The sequence below is a fragment of the Apiospora marii genome (genome assembly GCF_038362585.1).
Source record: "Apiospora marii strain CBS 49790 chromosome Unknown utg000002l_segment0_segment0, whole genome shotgun sequence".
In the NCBI taxonomy this organism is placed as follows: Eukaryota; Fungi; Ascomycota; class Sordariomycetes; order Amphisphaeriales; family Apiosporaceae; genus Apiospora; species Apiospora marii.
Window position 1 is genome coordinate 1,967,599 of NW_027117373.1, and position 14,514 is coordinate 1,982,112.

The 14,514-nt window shown below is 56.7% G+C and overlaps 5 protein-coding genes across 5 annotated transcripts; 2 read left to right on the plus strand and 3 right to left on the minus strand.

The window, feature by feature from the left end:
- Positions 1-714: 714 nt before the first annotated feature.
- On the plus strand, positions 715-2,979 carry PG985_002290 (uncharacterized protein; the record flags this gene model as incomplete). The annotated part of the gene is made up of 1 exon (XM_066822059.1): positions 715-2,979. One exon carries the CDS (start codon positions 715-717, stop codon positions 2,977-2,979), a length of 2,265 nt encoding a protein of 754 aa, XP_066689491.1.
- A 633-nt stretch (positions 2,980-3,612) lies between these two features.
- Positions 3,613-5,509, plus strand: PG985_002291 (uncharacterized protein; the record flags this gene model as incomplete). The annotated part of the gene is made up of 6 exons (XM_066822060.1): positions 3,613-4,194; positions 4,268-4,460; positions 4,563-4,691; positions 4,753-4,926; positions 4,973-5,195; positions 5,257-5,509. 6 exons carry the CDS (start codon positions 3,613-3,615, stop codon positions 5,507-5,509), a joined length of 1,554 nt encoding a protein of 517 aa, XP_066689492.1.
- Positions 5,510-5,817: 308 nt separating this feature from the next.
- On the minus strand, positions 5,818-8,110 carry PG985_002292 (Sodium phosphate; the record flags this gene model as incomplete). Its single annotated transcript, XM_066822061.1, has 7 exons — positions 5,818-5,829; positions 5,882-6,180; positions 6,269-6,470; positions 6,558-7,447; positions 7,526-7,656; positions 7,746-7,965; positions 8,032-8,110. 7 exons carry the CDS (start codon positions 8,108-8,110, stop codon positions 5,818-5,820), a joined length of 1,833 nt encoding a protein of 610 aa, XP_066689493.1.
- A 1,362-nt stretch (positions 8,111-9,472) lies between these two features.
- On the minus strand, positions 9,473-10,258 carry PG985_002293 (uncharacterized protein; the record flags this gene model as incomplete). Its single annotated transcript, XM_066822062.1, has 1 exon — positions 9,473-10,258. One exon carries the CDS (start codon positions 10,256-10,258, stop codon positions 9,473-9,475), a length of 786 nt encoding a protein of 261 aa, XP_066689494.1.
- Positions 10,259-10,983: 725 nt separating this feature from the next.
- On the minus strand, positions 10,984-14,167 carry PG985_002294 (uncharacterized protein; the record flags this gene model as incomplete). The annotated part of the gene is made up of 4 exons (XM_066822063.1): positions 10,984-12,084; positions 12,150-12,535; positions 12,591-13,690; positions 13,758-14,167. 4 exons carry the CDS (start codon positions 14,165-14,167, stop codon positions 10,984-10,986), a joined length of 2,997 nt encoding a protein of 998 aa, XP_066689495.1.
- Positions 14,168-14,514: the final 347 nt, after the last annotated feature.

The window sequence follows — 14,514 nt, forward strand, 5'->3', positions numbered from 1 at the left end:
CATACTGACATTATCTACAACAACAGCCTTGAGAACTCTTGCGTGATGAACCGATCAAACACTGTTATTGTATTGCCAGAGTATCCCTAAATTCGTCAAGCAGTTCGTTACATCAGGCATTGGCAGTGAAGAAAATGTTTTGGTATCTTTGAATAAGCAGTTGCTAAGGCTTTCAATTGGATCACGGTCCCAGTTGTAGCACTTCGGGGTGGTGAAGGAAGGTCTCTGTGCATCCACGTATGCAACGAAGCGCCATATTCATGCACCCCGAGGCTATAGAACGATGCAATAGGCTGTCACATCGTAGATGTGGTAGCACATGCAGCACCTGATGCCGCCTTTCTATCTCAGGAGCCGAATCACGGAAGTGGTAATCATAGCATGATCCCGTAGATGATAAAAGCCGAATAAGACAAGTTCCGCCGTCATGGTCGTGTTTTGTTTGGGGTTTCCCCAATACTACATTGTTTTGCTGGCACTCCCCCAGCATTCACCAGGCCAAAGGAGATTCCCCATCGGATTCTACTCAACAGCAACATGAAGAGGTCGCAGACTGCGCAGGTTCAAAACGGAGATGGCGTTCAAAATGGGGGGGACACCGAAGTACAAGCTCCAATTCGAACTGCCCGCCGCGTAGATGTCCCAAGGCGAACCCGACCGGTCCGAGTCCCACAGGAACGGATCGGTTTCTGGGATAAGCAACCCCGGAGCTCCATGAGCCGGGAGGAAGTCAAGAAGATGTTCCTCAAGGGGGCCCAGCGCTACAACACGCTGAACAGACACGGGCTGCTCTACGAGTACACGCCAATCCAACACAACCAGATGCGGCTTCTCTACATCAACCCCGCGGGAAACTACAAGGACGATCTGCACGTGACCATGAGAACACACATGGACGAAGATGTCGGTCCGCAGCCATCGCAGCAGGCATACGAGGCGCTTTCCTATCATTGGGGGCCGGGCCCGGCCGACAGACCGATCTACTTTGCGGCGCCTCAAAAGGTGCCGAAGCTCGACTTCCTGGACGCGGTACAGCTGATGGAGAACGTCGACGACGCCATAAAGGGTACGCGGTTCTACATCCGCCCCAATCTGGACAAGGCCCTCCGATCGCTACGCGACAAGACGCACGTCACGGTCCTGTGGGTCGATGCCGTGTGCATCAACCAATCCGACGAGTTGTTCGAAAAGCCGGCGCAGATTGCCAAGATGAAACATATTTACCGCAAGGCCTTGAACGTCTGCATCTGGCTCGGCGACGGAAAGGGCGACGCCAACGGAGACAGGAGCGAAGACTTCTACGCCGCCATGGACTTCGTTCAGAAGATCGTCGACGACTTGAAGAACTTCGAGTTCTATCTGAGCGAGAGGCTCACGAACCGCTGGAGCGACTTGCTGGATCTGATGCGGTGCAGTTGGTTCTCGCGGCGCTGGGTCATCCAGGAGCTGGCGCTGGCCCGGGAGGCGACGGTGCACTGCGGCACGCACTTCATCGCCTGGGCCGACTTTGCCGACGCCATCGGCCTGTTCGCGTACAATTCGGACCGGATCCGCGCGCTGTTCCGGCAGTCGGACAACGACAAGATCTACCGCAACTACAAGTACCTCAACGACCTGCAGCCGCTCGGCGCCAAGATCCTGGTCGAGGCCATCACCAACACGTTCCGGAAGAGCGTGGACGGGGACGTGTTCGAGCCCGTCTTCAGCCTGGAGGCGTTGGTCGAGGCCATCACCAACACGTTCCGGAAGAGCGTGGACGGGGACGTGTTCGAGCCCGTCTTCAGCCTGGAGGCGTTGGTCTGCGACCTCACCCCCTTCGAGTCGGGCGACCCGCGGGACAGCATCTTCGCGCTCCTCAACATTGCCCGGGAATCCATGTTGCCCACCGGGCAAAGGGTGGACACGGTCGGGCCGCCCAAGCCCAACTACGGGCGTAACATCCTCGAGGTGTATACCGACTTCTTGGAATGGGTCGTCCTGTCTACGGGCTCGTTGGACGTCATCTGTCGACAGTGGGCCACCCCCGAAAGGAAGACGGAGGGAGGCCGCAAGAACCCGACGGCCTTGGTGACGCTCCCGTCTTGGATACAGACCATCCAGAAGTCCCCGTGGGGCACCCAGGAGCAGGGCTTCAACGGCCGCGTCAACGGGGACAGCTTTGTTGGCAAGGCGGGGAGAAGCTGTTACAACGCGTGCCACGGGAAGGCGCCCAGCGTCCGTTTCGGGATAAGGTGGAGGCAGCCCATCGAGCCTCTACAAAGCCGCGTCAGCTCGGCACCCACGACGTTTGGCGCCGACAGTCGGGTATCTGGGACCCCTACCAAGAACCATTTCCCGGTCGGCAGGAGCACCCCCGCCCACAGGCTTCATGTCAAGGGGATCGTGATTGACGTCCTCCACTGGGTCTGCGGTCCCGTATCGATGGGCGTCATCACTCGAGAGTGCCTCGAGAAAGGCGGCTGGAACTTCGAGCAAGAGCCCGCGGAAAAGGTGCCGGAGCGGCTCTGGCGCACCATGGTCGCGGACCGGGACGCCGACGGCAAGAACACGCCGCCCTGGTACCACCGGGCCGCCCTCCACTGCATGGCCCTCGCCGACAACAACGGCCACATCGGGACGAGCGATCTGCTGGAGCAGGGGGCGTCGCACCCGAAGCTCCCGGAGATCCTCATCGAGTACCTGAAGCGGGTCCAGGCCGTCACCTGGAACCGCAAGTTCATCGAGGGCGCCCCCGTCGGCCGCCCCGGGTCGGGCGGCTCCCTCGAGCCGCTGTTCGGCCTCGGCCCGCCCGAGACGCAGGTCGGCGACAGGATCGGCATACTTTTCGGCTGCAGCGTGCCTTGCATCCTGAGGCCGCGCAAGGACTTCTACGAGTTCATTGGCGAGGCTTACGTGTATGGGAGGATGGATGGTGAGGCAATCAACATGTTGAGTGCAGCTGAGCTGGCAGATAAGACCGAGGAGTTTATTATTGTGTAATAGCATTTATATTTATTTCTTCTTCTTTTATGACTATCTAGTCAGATTGAACTGACAGCTTCGAGAAATAATTTATATATAAAAAAAAGTGAAGTTACTAAGATACTGGGTTCTGCCAAGCTGAATGAGAATACCGAGGAGTTCCTTATTCTGTAGCCACATTCACTTCCATAAATAGCAAACGTATTGGGGGTGCAGCCGTGTGACACTGCCTGACGAAATCTAGAATCCATCATCCTCGCTACTCTTGGCCATTGTGAACAATGATATCACGCCGTTAGGGGCCTTTTGGGGGAACGGTACAATGCGCGTTTGACAGTGGCAGATGTCAAGAAAGACAAAGCGCCCGGATCTGGCATGATAGGCCTGCAGCCCTTGTCATGTTGCTTTAACACTTCTAGCACAATGAGCATAACTACTGCATCCGTGTAACAATCGTATGCTAATCTATAATTGCAGATGAAACAACCTCTCGCCTTCCTCGGTAATCGTTACCATTCCTTGCCATTATATCTCCTCCACTTTCTTTTCGCCGATTCTTAGCTCTAACGACGCTCCGTCCCGTCCTTATATTATTTTTGGTTCGTTTTGTTACTTGTTTCTCTTAACCACCCAGGCAAGAACACCGTCCTGATGTCGAACCTAATCCCCAAATCATTGGGCATGTTGGGGAAGATGACGGGTTGGTCCAAGTCTAAGCAGCAAAGAAGAAAGCCTCCAAGGAAGCGCACAGGCGACGCTGAAGAAGAGGAGGATGAGGACAATGTAGTTTCCAAGCGGAAAAAGACGGGGCACAGGGGGCCAGGCCCGGGCGACTCGGACGAAGCGGGTGATTCAGACAGCTTTGAAACGCTGGTTGATTCCGACGACTTCGAAGGACGCAACAGCGATGACGATTTTCCGAGAAAGAAGGATTCGGAAATGGAAGATTCAGAAATGAAGGATGCAGACGGCTTTTCCGAAGATGCTGATTCGGACGGGTTTTCTGAAATGGACTTTACCCCTGAAGATACCGCCCCAGCCCAAGCGAGTATGGAGAAGCAATTTGGTAACCCGCGTGGCATTACGTTTCAAGGTGTTATCGGCAGAGGCGAAAATGCCATCGCCGCCCTCCTCCACGACAGTCGAGTAACCCCCCCGAGACGGCTCATCCTCAAGCGCCCCCTTAGAAAAGACGATCTAAGTGCTATCAAAAATGAGATTAAAGTGCTACAGGTAAGACGAGAAAGAGAGATCAACGATATAGAAAATGAACGAGATATAGCTAACCAAATTCATGATGATCTAGGTACTTCGCGGGGCGGCGCATACCGTTCAATTATTGAACGCTAACGACAGGGCCTTCGACGATCCCGGGTTGCCCGGAACGTCTATCGCGCTGGAATACGTAGAAAACGGATCATTTACTCGCTTGTTGGAGCGGTGTAACGAGGCGGGAGTACGGGTGCCGAACCGCGTGCTCTGGAGCATCATGCTATGTCGTACGTAATGGTGCTTTCGTATCCCTTGTTTTTCTCCTTTCCCTGCTCGCTATCCCCAGGACAAGCTTCGCTAACATGGACATACTCTTCGATTTCGAACAGTTATCAGGGCTTGCGTCGGTCTCACGTGGCCTGCGAGAAGCCAAGACCGCGAGCCTGCAAAGCTCGAGACCATCCCACGGAAACGCAAACCTACGCCCTATGCCCATAACGATCTGCACGTAGACAACAGTAGGCTCCCTCCTAGCTAACCGCCGCAACCCCTCCGCATACACTAACGTCATATACATAGTCATGTTCGGCAACATGGAGCCCGATCTAGCAGAGCACTGCATGGTACCCCCGGTGAAGCTGATAGATTTCGGCCAAGCTTCCGACACACTGTTCTCCAAGGGACCGCTTGATGTGGAGAATCGCAACCCTCACCAAGGCGAACATTCCAATGCATTCAAGACGGCAGAAGTGGGTATCCCCTTTTCCTAATCCTTATCTATCTCTGAGATGCATTTCAGCTGACGAGAAATCCTTCATTTTCCCCCGACAGGCCATGATGCGGTTGATCGCCGGCAGAGAGCCAATGGAAAACTTGCCTACCTTCAAAACGAAGCCGGCCCACCTCTCGGGCGTCGAGACGGACGCGACCCTCCTGTGGGCGGACGACGAGGACGAGGATAAGACCTACCCCAAGCTCGACCGACCGCTGCGGCGGCTCATCGGCCGCATGATGGCCTGCAGGTACAGGGTGAGTAATTTCTTTTTTCTTCCACTTCTTCCCCCTTTCTACTAGGTTTGACAGGGACCGGATCGAAGCTAACGACAAGCCAAAACAGGACCGTCCCCTGCTCGAGGACATCCTCGACACCGCGTCCCAGGCCGTCCGCCACCGAACCGAGCAGGACTACCCCGGTTTCGAGGAGGAGGAGACCGACGAGGCGATCACGGCGTTTGTCGGCCGGTTCTTCTTCTCGCCTTCCGAGTCGGATGAGCCTTTCGCCAGCGAGGAGGGGCTGATTACTCCACCTCGCTCACCATTTGACTCATTACTCTGAGCACAGCACCGTATCACGGTTCTGGATGCTTGCTGTGGCTGGGGGAACCGAGCTTTCTTTCAGTTTGGGATGGCGGGAGTTGGTGTTTATGTGTGAGGCGGGATCAATGGCGGAGCTGACAGTTTGTTGGGTAAAGCTGAATTAAAAGATAGAGGAGGGATTTTGTTATTGTATACTGTTATTCTTTGCTGTTTATGTAAGATAGATACTCTTTAGATATGTTCGTTTGTCCCTTTCTTTACCTTTCGTGCAGTTTTTTGTCGTCGTTGCTTCCGTTGCTTCCACTAAAACACACCACAGCTCCAGAATCATGTGATGGCCTAAAGTCATGTATGAACCAGCTTCGATCCATCCATTTAGCTTCCCCCTTACATCATCCCGCTGTAGGGGAAAATGGGGAGCATTCAGCACGACCCCCATAATCACGCCCGCAATGGAGCCGGCGACGGGGATGGTGGCGATCCAGGAGATCATCAGCAGGGCGATGCGCTGCCAGTTGACCGCCTTGGTGGTGCCGTTCATCAGGCCGACGCCCACGGTGGCGCCGGTGATGCACATGGACGTCGAGACGGGCAGCGAGTACTGGGAGAAGATGAGGATGGTGACGGCGGCGCCCATCTCCATCGAGCAGCCGCGGCTGGGCGAGTGGTAGGTGATCTTGTTGCCCATGACTGCGGCATGCAAGTGTCAGTATGCAGTTGAAGGGGCTTGACGGGAACTAAGAGATAAGGGGGAAAAGGAAAAAGGGTAATGACTGACCTTTCATAATGTTGTACCCGTACGTCGCAAGACCGATGCAAATGGCCAGCGCGGCGACGGCGAGCTGCCAGGAATCGACGGGCGCCTTGGTGGACGACGCATTGCCGGTGGACCACGCCTGGTAGATGGCCGCCCAAGGCCCGACGGCATTGCCGACGTCGTTGGCACCATGGGCAAAGGAAGCAGTGCAAGCGGTGAGAACCTTTGAGCTGGGTTAGCCTCTCTTTCGTATCCCTATCCAGGCCTGGCAGTGACTGTTGATGGATATTAATAATAGATCTGTACTTACCTGAACGAAAGAATACGTGTGCTCGACCTCGTCGGGGTACTTGGGCGCGTGGGCGTAGACGCGGTCCATGCGCCGGCCCTCGGGGGTGCCGCCGATGCCGACCTGCGCGGCGTGGATGTCGTAGTGAGACCCGTACAGCAGGGCGACGACAACCATAGCCGGGATGCGCAGGACGAAGTTCTTCATGTTGTGGGTTTCGTAGATGCGCCCCTCGCCCATGGGGTGCTCGTGCAGGAACCGCATCGCCCAGCCCATGGGGCCGCGTCCCTCCCGGAGCCGGGAGTGGAGACGGGCCTCGGCCTGGGCCACTTGCTCCTTGTAACTGTACTGGGTATGAATCTCCACGGCCTTCTCTTTCTCGCTGTTCTTGATGCTGTCGTCGCGGTCGATGGAGATGGGCGGAAGAATTGGGGCGCCGCTGGCGGAAGTAGTGACGCCGTGACCCTGACCCTCGCCCTCCTGCACGACGGCATACTTGGGCGCCACAGCCTGCGCCGACGGCTCGACGGCCGCCCGCTTGAAGAGGAGGGGCCCCTGCACGAACATCCAGGTCCGCACGCTGGCGTCGCGCTTGATGACGAGGGCGTGCACGTAGGGCACGAAGAAGAGGACCGACAACAAACAAACGCCGAAGCCGGTGCCGAGGGTGACGGCGGCGATGAAGGCGGGCGGCTTCTTGTCGAGCTGCAGGTTGGGCGAGCCCTTGTACACGATGGACAGGGTGCAGATGGTGCCCGCGATCAGGAACCAGAGCGGCGCGGTGTAGACGGCCCAGGGGACCGGGTTGCGCCGCATGTGCACGACGAACTTGATCAGGCCGAACATGAGGGCGCCGAAGCAGGCCGAGATGAAGGGGGCCATGGCTAGGCCGGCGAAGATGGCGCCGAGGCCTGACGACAAACAGTCCGCGTGTTAGCAAAAAGGGGTAGAGCATGTAACTAGTGGGATGTGCTTGTGATAGGACGCACCTTTGCCTCCGTTCCATCCCCATTGGACCTGACTAGCGCCAGCTACAGCGACACCGACGCCCGCCACAGCCGAGACCAGCGAATACGTAGAAGAGACGTGGGCCGAGTGCCGCGAGCACCACATGACCCAGCTATTGCCAAATCGTCAGTAGCCATGATGGATAATCGAAAGCTAATCGCTATGGGCACACGGTCTTGTCCCCCCATGGCCATGACCTACAGGGAGGCGCCCGCAAGAGCGCACGTGAATGCCAGCATCTGCACGCCGGCATCGTCCCGGAACGCCGACGCCGGGATGATGCCGTTCTTGATGGTGTCGGCCGTGCGCGCGCCGACGGCCACGGCGCCGAGGATCTCGAAGATGAAGGCGAAGACGATGGCCTGCCGGTAGGTAATGGATCGTGAGGAGACGCTGGTCGCCCAGGCGTTGGCCACGTCGTCTGGTTCCTCTTGGTCAGCTCACCAGGTATACTAGTACTAATCGGAAAACATAGGCGTATACATACTTGCGCCGTTGTTGTAGGCGTCCAACAAGGCAAAGAAGGTGCCGATGACATAAATGTAAGTGTACTGTTCCAGCACCATGTTTTCGGGTTTGGGATGATCGGAGGCTTGCTCCTGTGCCAAGGGATATGTCTGTTGTCTGGATGATTTTCTGTTTCCGTTCCTGCGGTTAATGGCAGTGAATAGTTTGGGCACCGGGGGTCAACTTTATACGGCGGATGTTCTCTTCTTGATTAAACAGTACACATCAAACATGGTTTCTCGACCAACGAAGTTGCGACTGCGGATGTTACAACGGACAGTGGCGAAGTCGGGGATGATGTTTGCTGTCGATTCGCTTCCGAAAGATAGAACGTCTCCGCGGCTGATAATACTTACTCGACCAAGTAATATAAGTCTAGCTGAGATCCGATCCATGACTAGCAGCTTGGTGCGTCGAGCCAAAATTAGGGACTCGGTCACGAATCAGGATACACAGAGGGCCCGTCGTCCCAAGGGCACCGTCAGCCAATTGTTTCGTCTGGTGTTTGTTGGTCTCAGCCCCCGACTTGGGTGACTTCGGGCATAACTCTATTCTGGCGACGAGAAACGCTGGTGGAGCTTAAATGGTGTGGCGTCCAAGGCCAATTCATTATTCTTACACCGGCCGATCTCCCTTGGCAGCCCTTCCACCGCGGCTTACAACGCACCGCCGAGGGCTGGGCGGGACTCGGCGGACATGGAGCGGGCGGGTTGGCTGCCCCTTGGCGCAGCTCGGCGGCGCTCGCTTGGCCTCCTTGACCTGCACAGTCGGCCTGCCTGTAAGAACGGCACATCTACCCCACGTGGTCCTCTGTCTCGTCTACCTGGTATGTTGCTATTTTGGAGTATTTCATTTCATTTCAAATCAATGTTCATGATCACCAGTCCCGCCCAATGACAGGAGGCCCCCATGCCAAGGACGCCATTAGCTATGCCAAGCAAGCTCAAACTCTCCCCGCCAGCATATTATTAACTTTAGAATACTGCACAGCACCGTTGATGCATATTTCGTCCGATCGCATGTAGCTTCCTCATTGGTACAGCCCAAGGGTAAACGCCTCGACGGTGCGGCGTGGTGTGCGCTGCCGCTTGATTCTTTTTCCCGAAAAGGGGTTCCAGTGTTACGGATTGGTCGGAAGTCAACCACACCCGAGTCTCGGCGCCTCATTAGACCACTCGGGCTACCGGCGTGGGGTATTTATCGGAAGATTGTGATTTCATAGGTATCGTGACCCGACGTCATACTTTGAGATTTGGAAAAGATGGCGCAGGAGAAGGAAACACAAAACATAAGGAGACACAACACATGACAACTACACCGACACTCGCAAAAACATCAGAATCAGTACATGTCGATATATTTAGAACGGAGAAGTGAACATGAGCCATCAATAACATGGGTCTACCTCATTCACAGCCATATCACCATGTCCCTCGGTACGGCTCGAGGGCATCGTGCAGCCTACCCCAAATACCCCCGTTCCACGCGCGAATCTCCTCCCACTCCGGCACCGTGAGGCTGAACATCATGAGCCACCCGCCAATGATGATGTCCGCGTAGTCGGCCTCCTTGCCGCCGATGAACGGGCCATCATCACCAGAAAACCGAAAGCACTTGGCCGCGACCCCCAGCGACTTCTGCAGCCCGCTTACGATCTGGGCCCGCGCCTCCCCCTCCACGAGCAGCTCGTCCCAGGACTTGACGCCGAGCCGCCGGCAGAACTCGGCCTTGCACTGCTCCGCCGTCGCCGGGTTGAAGGGGAAGGTCTGGCCCGCCAGCGCGGCGCCCATGGTGAACAGGCTGTCCATATGGGCGTTGAAGGAAGCGTACAGCCCGGTGGACGACGATGATGACGGGTTGTTCCCGAACAGCGAGGGGGCCTCGGGGTATTTCTGTTCGAGGTAGACGGCGATGTCGAACGAGTCGCCCACCACTTTGTTGTCGGCGGCCGGGTCCCGGATGGCGGGCAGGGTGTAGAAGGGCTCGCCGTTGTCGTGGAAGCGCACGGGGTCCAGGCTGAGGCTCTTGCGGGTCGACGTCACGTCGGCCAGGTCGACCCACTGCGTCAAGAAGGGGGCGCGCTTGAAGTTGAGGGCGTACCGGGTCTTCCACGGGTTGGGCGCGAAGGGGCGGATCGGGGGGCCGGACGCGATGTCGTAGAAGACGATCGGGTCGGAGGATGACGAGGGCGTGGTGGTAGAGGCCATTGTGACTGTTGGCAGATAGACTGGTGCAGACAATTGAGCTTCGTATAAGAGGTTTGGGGAGAATGAAGTGTGTTGTATTTAGGCCCCTTCTGTGTTGCCAGAATTGTCCGATGTTGTCATTGGGTGCTCAGATGGCGTCGTTAGTCAATGCGCTAAGGAGACGAGCTGGAAGCCGAGATTTATAGTCTGCTTAGAGCATCCTTATTACAACCTTTAGCTCACTTCCAGTAAGCCGACTGTTGCACCCCATCTATCCTGCAGCCGCCCGCCGGGTCACGTGTATGATGGTCATTCTGATTCACCTCGACGCATTCCTCCACTTTGGCTTGGCGGCTCGTATGCAGCCACTGATTCATTCTGCATCAAACGGTGCTGAACGTAAATGTAGATAGAGGCGGTGAACTTAATATTATATTAGGTGGGTTTACGTTGGATGAATAAGTCTAGTCCTATAGTCCAATCTTCCTTGGTTTCGGGGCCGTCAGCCTGCATACTTGGGTGCTGTAAGATGAAACCGTATGGGCTGGAAGTGTTCAATTCGGATCTCGACATAGTTCTTCAAGAATCCAACTCAATTATTGTGAAAGTATATAGGTATGGCAGCTAAACTATGCAAGAATAACCAATTCAAAGACATGTCCACCTGACACCCACCAGTAGAAGCAGATGAAGCCTCGCTCGGATATGGCGAATAGAAACCAGACAAGCTTTTGAAACAAATCATCTCAATCTGCTTCCTCACCCTTTTCCTCCTCGCCCTCCTCCTTCTCTCCCTCCAACTTGAATGTATCCAGCGTCCACCCGAGCTTGGCCAGCCCGTAGCCCCTGTCCCGCGCCCAATCCCGCATCGTCTGCAGGTAATGGTACGTCTGCGGGTGGGGCGCATGCTGGCCGACGGACTGCCGGACCCCGAAGTGGTCCCGGAGGTAGTCGGTCGGCTCGAAGATGCGCTGGGACCCGCCCGTCTTGGTCGTGCGGACCGCGAACCCGATCGACGCCATCATGTGCAGCACCTCGTCCCACGGCACCGGCTGGTTCTCGGTGTAGGGCCCCAGTAGCAGCGTGAGCGTGTCCATCGCCCGCTTCGAGACCGGGATCTGCCGCTCGGACGCCGGCGCTTGGCCCTCGGGGGCGCGGACCGGCTCTTTGGTCGGGTCCGGCACGCCGCGCGTCTTCTCCTTTTGCCGCCGCTCTTCGAGGGCCGGCCGTCGCGGGGCGTCGACGACGCCGACGCCGGCGCTGAAGTCGACGAAGGTGGCCTCTTGTGGGCTGGTTTGGGTGCCGGATGGTCCGGCGATGGACGACGGTGCCTCCGAATCGTCGGCAGCGTCGGCGGCGGCGGCAGCAGGAGCCGCAATATTCAGAGCGCTGAGGTTCTTACCTGTCTTGGTCTTCTTGCTGGCGCCGCCGGTGCTTTCCGAATCGGGCAGCTTCCTCTTCCCGCCCGCCGCTTTCGCAGGGGGGTCCACCGTCACCCTCGGCGTGCGCAGGGGCCGGGCTCTGTCGAACAAGGCCTTGGTTTCCGCGGGGAGGGCCCCCTTCTTTTCCAGCATGGCGTCCAGGGCGTCCCAGAACGTCTTGAGCCTGCGTTCGGCCTGTCGGTTGGCCCTGCTGCTCTTGACGGTGTGGTCGCTCGTGTAGGAGTACTCGGGAGCCTCTGCCTTCTCGGCGCTTTCCACCAACGGAAACCAATCCGACGGCGGGACTGGTTTTTTCGTCACAATATAGGAACTCGCGACTTCAGTTTTGACATTTGATAAGAGGGCTAGCATCGGCGTTTCCCATTTCTGAAACATCTCTGCCTCGGGGGAATCCTTTTCCAGCGACTGTTGGGAAGGGAGTAAGCAAGTAAGTAAGCTAAGTGGAAGCAGGGGGTCGCGCTTCAACGTACATGAGGAGAGAGGAAGCAGTTATCGGTGTGCCTCATGAGGAACTTGTTCACTTCCATTCCCACGTCGCGGGCCGCCCGGAAGTCAGCCATGAACCCCTTGTTCAGGTCCGAGAACTTGTTCGCGTCTTTCTCCACGATCTCGGCCATGTCTTCGGTGATGTTGTCCCGCCCGATTTCTAAGGCGAGGCCCTTGTTCTGCACGACCCATAGCATACATGTCAGTTTCTGGAGGTCGCTGGATGCCGTCGTATTGTCTCGAAACGTGACCTCGAATGGCGAAGTGGCAGTGACTCGTTCGTAGTGCCCCCGCATCGCTTGGTCGCACGGCAAATGAATCTTGGCAGGGGTCTCCATTCCCAGCGCCATCATATGCATCGCCATGCTCGCTACGGTCTTCTGATTAGTTTGAGGAGCATGGATGGAATGGGACCGTGCGCTTACATAGCAATTTAAGATACCGTTTAGCAGTCGGCGGGAACTGGCCCGTCTGGCTTTCCGCCGTCTGATACTCGTCCCAGTTCTCCCGGAGCTCCGTCACATACCGGAAGCAATTGCTCCAGACCTCGTAGGTGATGATTCGCTGGACGATGGCCGCCTTGAGCTCGGAGGTCCTGTAGTTGTCCTCGAGCCATCGCTCGAGTGACTGCCTCTCCATCTGGTGGTCCAAGGTGAGGGAATTGACATTGCCATGCAAGATCTTCAACGTCTCCTTTTGCTCATTCGTCATGCCCGCCTGCGTCCTGGTGACTGGCTTCACCTGGCGCCAGTGGTGCTCACGGTTCTCCTGCATCTTTCGGGCGAAGTACCCGGGGTCCTCCCGCATGTCCAAAAGGTCGTTTTCGATGGCCCTTAGCCGGTCGTGGACGGCGTGTTCCAAGAAGTCCAGGTCGATTTCGGCGGGCGATGTGAATGGGGCTCCTTCCCGGTGAGACTGGAGATATCGACGAATCTCGGAGCCGCCAGCGCCGGGGCTGGGCTTATCGGTCCGCCAAGGCGTGTCCAAGGCCCTGACTGCTTTCCCCATCTTCAAAGCCGCCTCGGCGTCCGGCATCGGCTCGTCCCCATCTCCGTCTTGCGACGACTCTTCTTCTTCGTCTTTCGATGCGTCCTTGCCGGCAAGCTCCTCGCACACGTCAAGCAGGAAGTCGTACAGAGCCTCCTGGACCTCCAGGGGCAGAGGCGCTTGCTTTCTAGGAATGAGACCTCCACTAATGCATAACAGCTCTTGCTCCGCCTCGGCATGGACAAGCATTGGGTGCCCTGGACCCAAGCCCGACAGCGGGATGCCTTGGGCCGCCAACGTCTGGAGGGCCTTCTGCTCGGCATTGGACTCCTCGCCATAGTTATTCGGGTCGCGGTCCGTCAGATCAACCCAGTCGGGTAATTCTTCCGTTGTAGTCACCTGCTGTATATAGCCACAATGTTTTTTGAGCTGCATGTTCACCGATTTCTCATCCCATGCCGAGAACTCGGAGGGCGGGTCGGCGGCCCTGGCCCGAATAAACCCCAACATCACATCTGATCCGAGCGTTTTTTCGTTTCTGTCCACCGCGTAAGCGTCCAGGGTTCAGAAAAGGACACCATAGAAAAAAGAAACACGACGCTTACATGAAGGGGAACAGCATTTTGGTCCGGTCGGGTTTCCATGAAGCTTTCCAGCCATCCATGTCCTTAGGCGGAGCTCTCGGTGCCAGCATGGATTTGGCCGTGGGAGCCTTGCCGTCTTTGGCCCTCCACGGTACAATCCCCTCGAGGTCGGCACGGCTGTCTCGTGGCAGCCTGTTGACCACCTTCGCCTTTCCCTTCCCACCTGAAGTTTTGTTGCGAAGCCAGAGAGTTCGGAGCAGTCCACGCCGCAGAGGCACACTCCGGCTCTGCCATTCTTGGATAATCTTCTCGTGGTTGGCCCTCCAGCGACGGTTCAGTTTGCGCCATTGCTTGACGCGGTCGCGGGCCCCGGGGAAAAGCCGCTTTTCATCACTATTGCTGCCCGCCGGGTTGCTGCTGCTGCCGGCCATTGTGCAGGGCTATAGGGTAATGCTTGGATGGGGAGGTTATCAAAACTGTGTATTACGTAATACCATGGAAAACCGAAAATGTTGATGCATACTTGGCAATAATGAATTACAGATGCACTGTCCTGAAACTCCAGATGCCCTGGTTTTGTCCGTCCATGGGCTGTTTTCGCGTGGCCTTTGGAGCCATGGGCTGAAAGAAACTCCTGGTCTTTGATACTCGTAGTTTTTCGTCGGTACAATGGCGTGCGAGGTACGAAACCAGCCTGGCAGCGAAACAAAGGATGGTCAACCAAATTGGCATCTATTATTGGGACTATAACACTGTTAGGGACGGCTCAGGCGCAGTT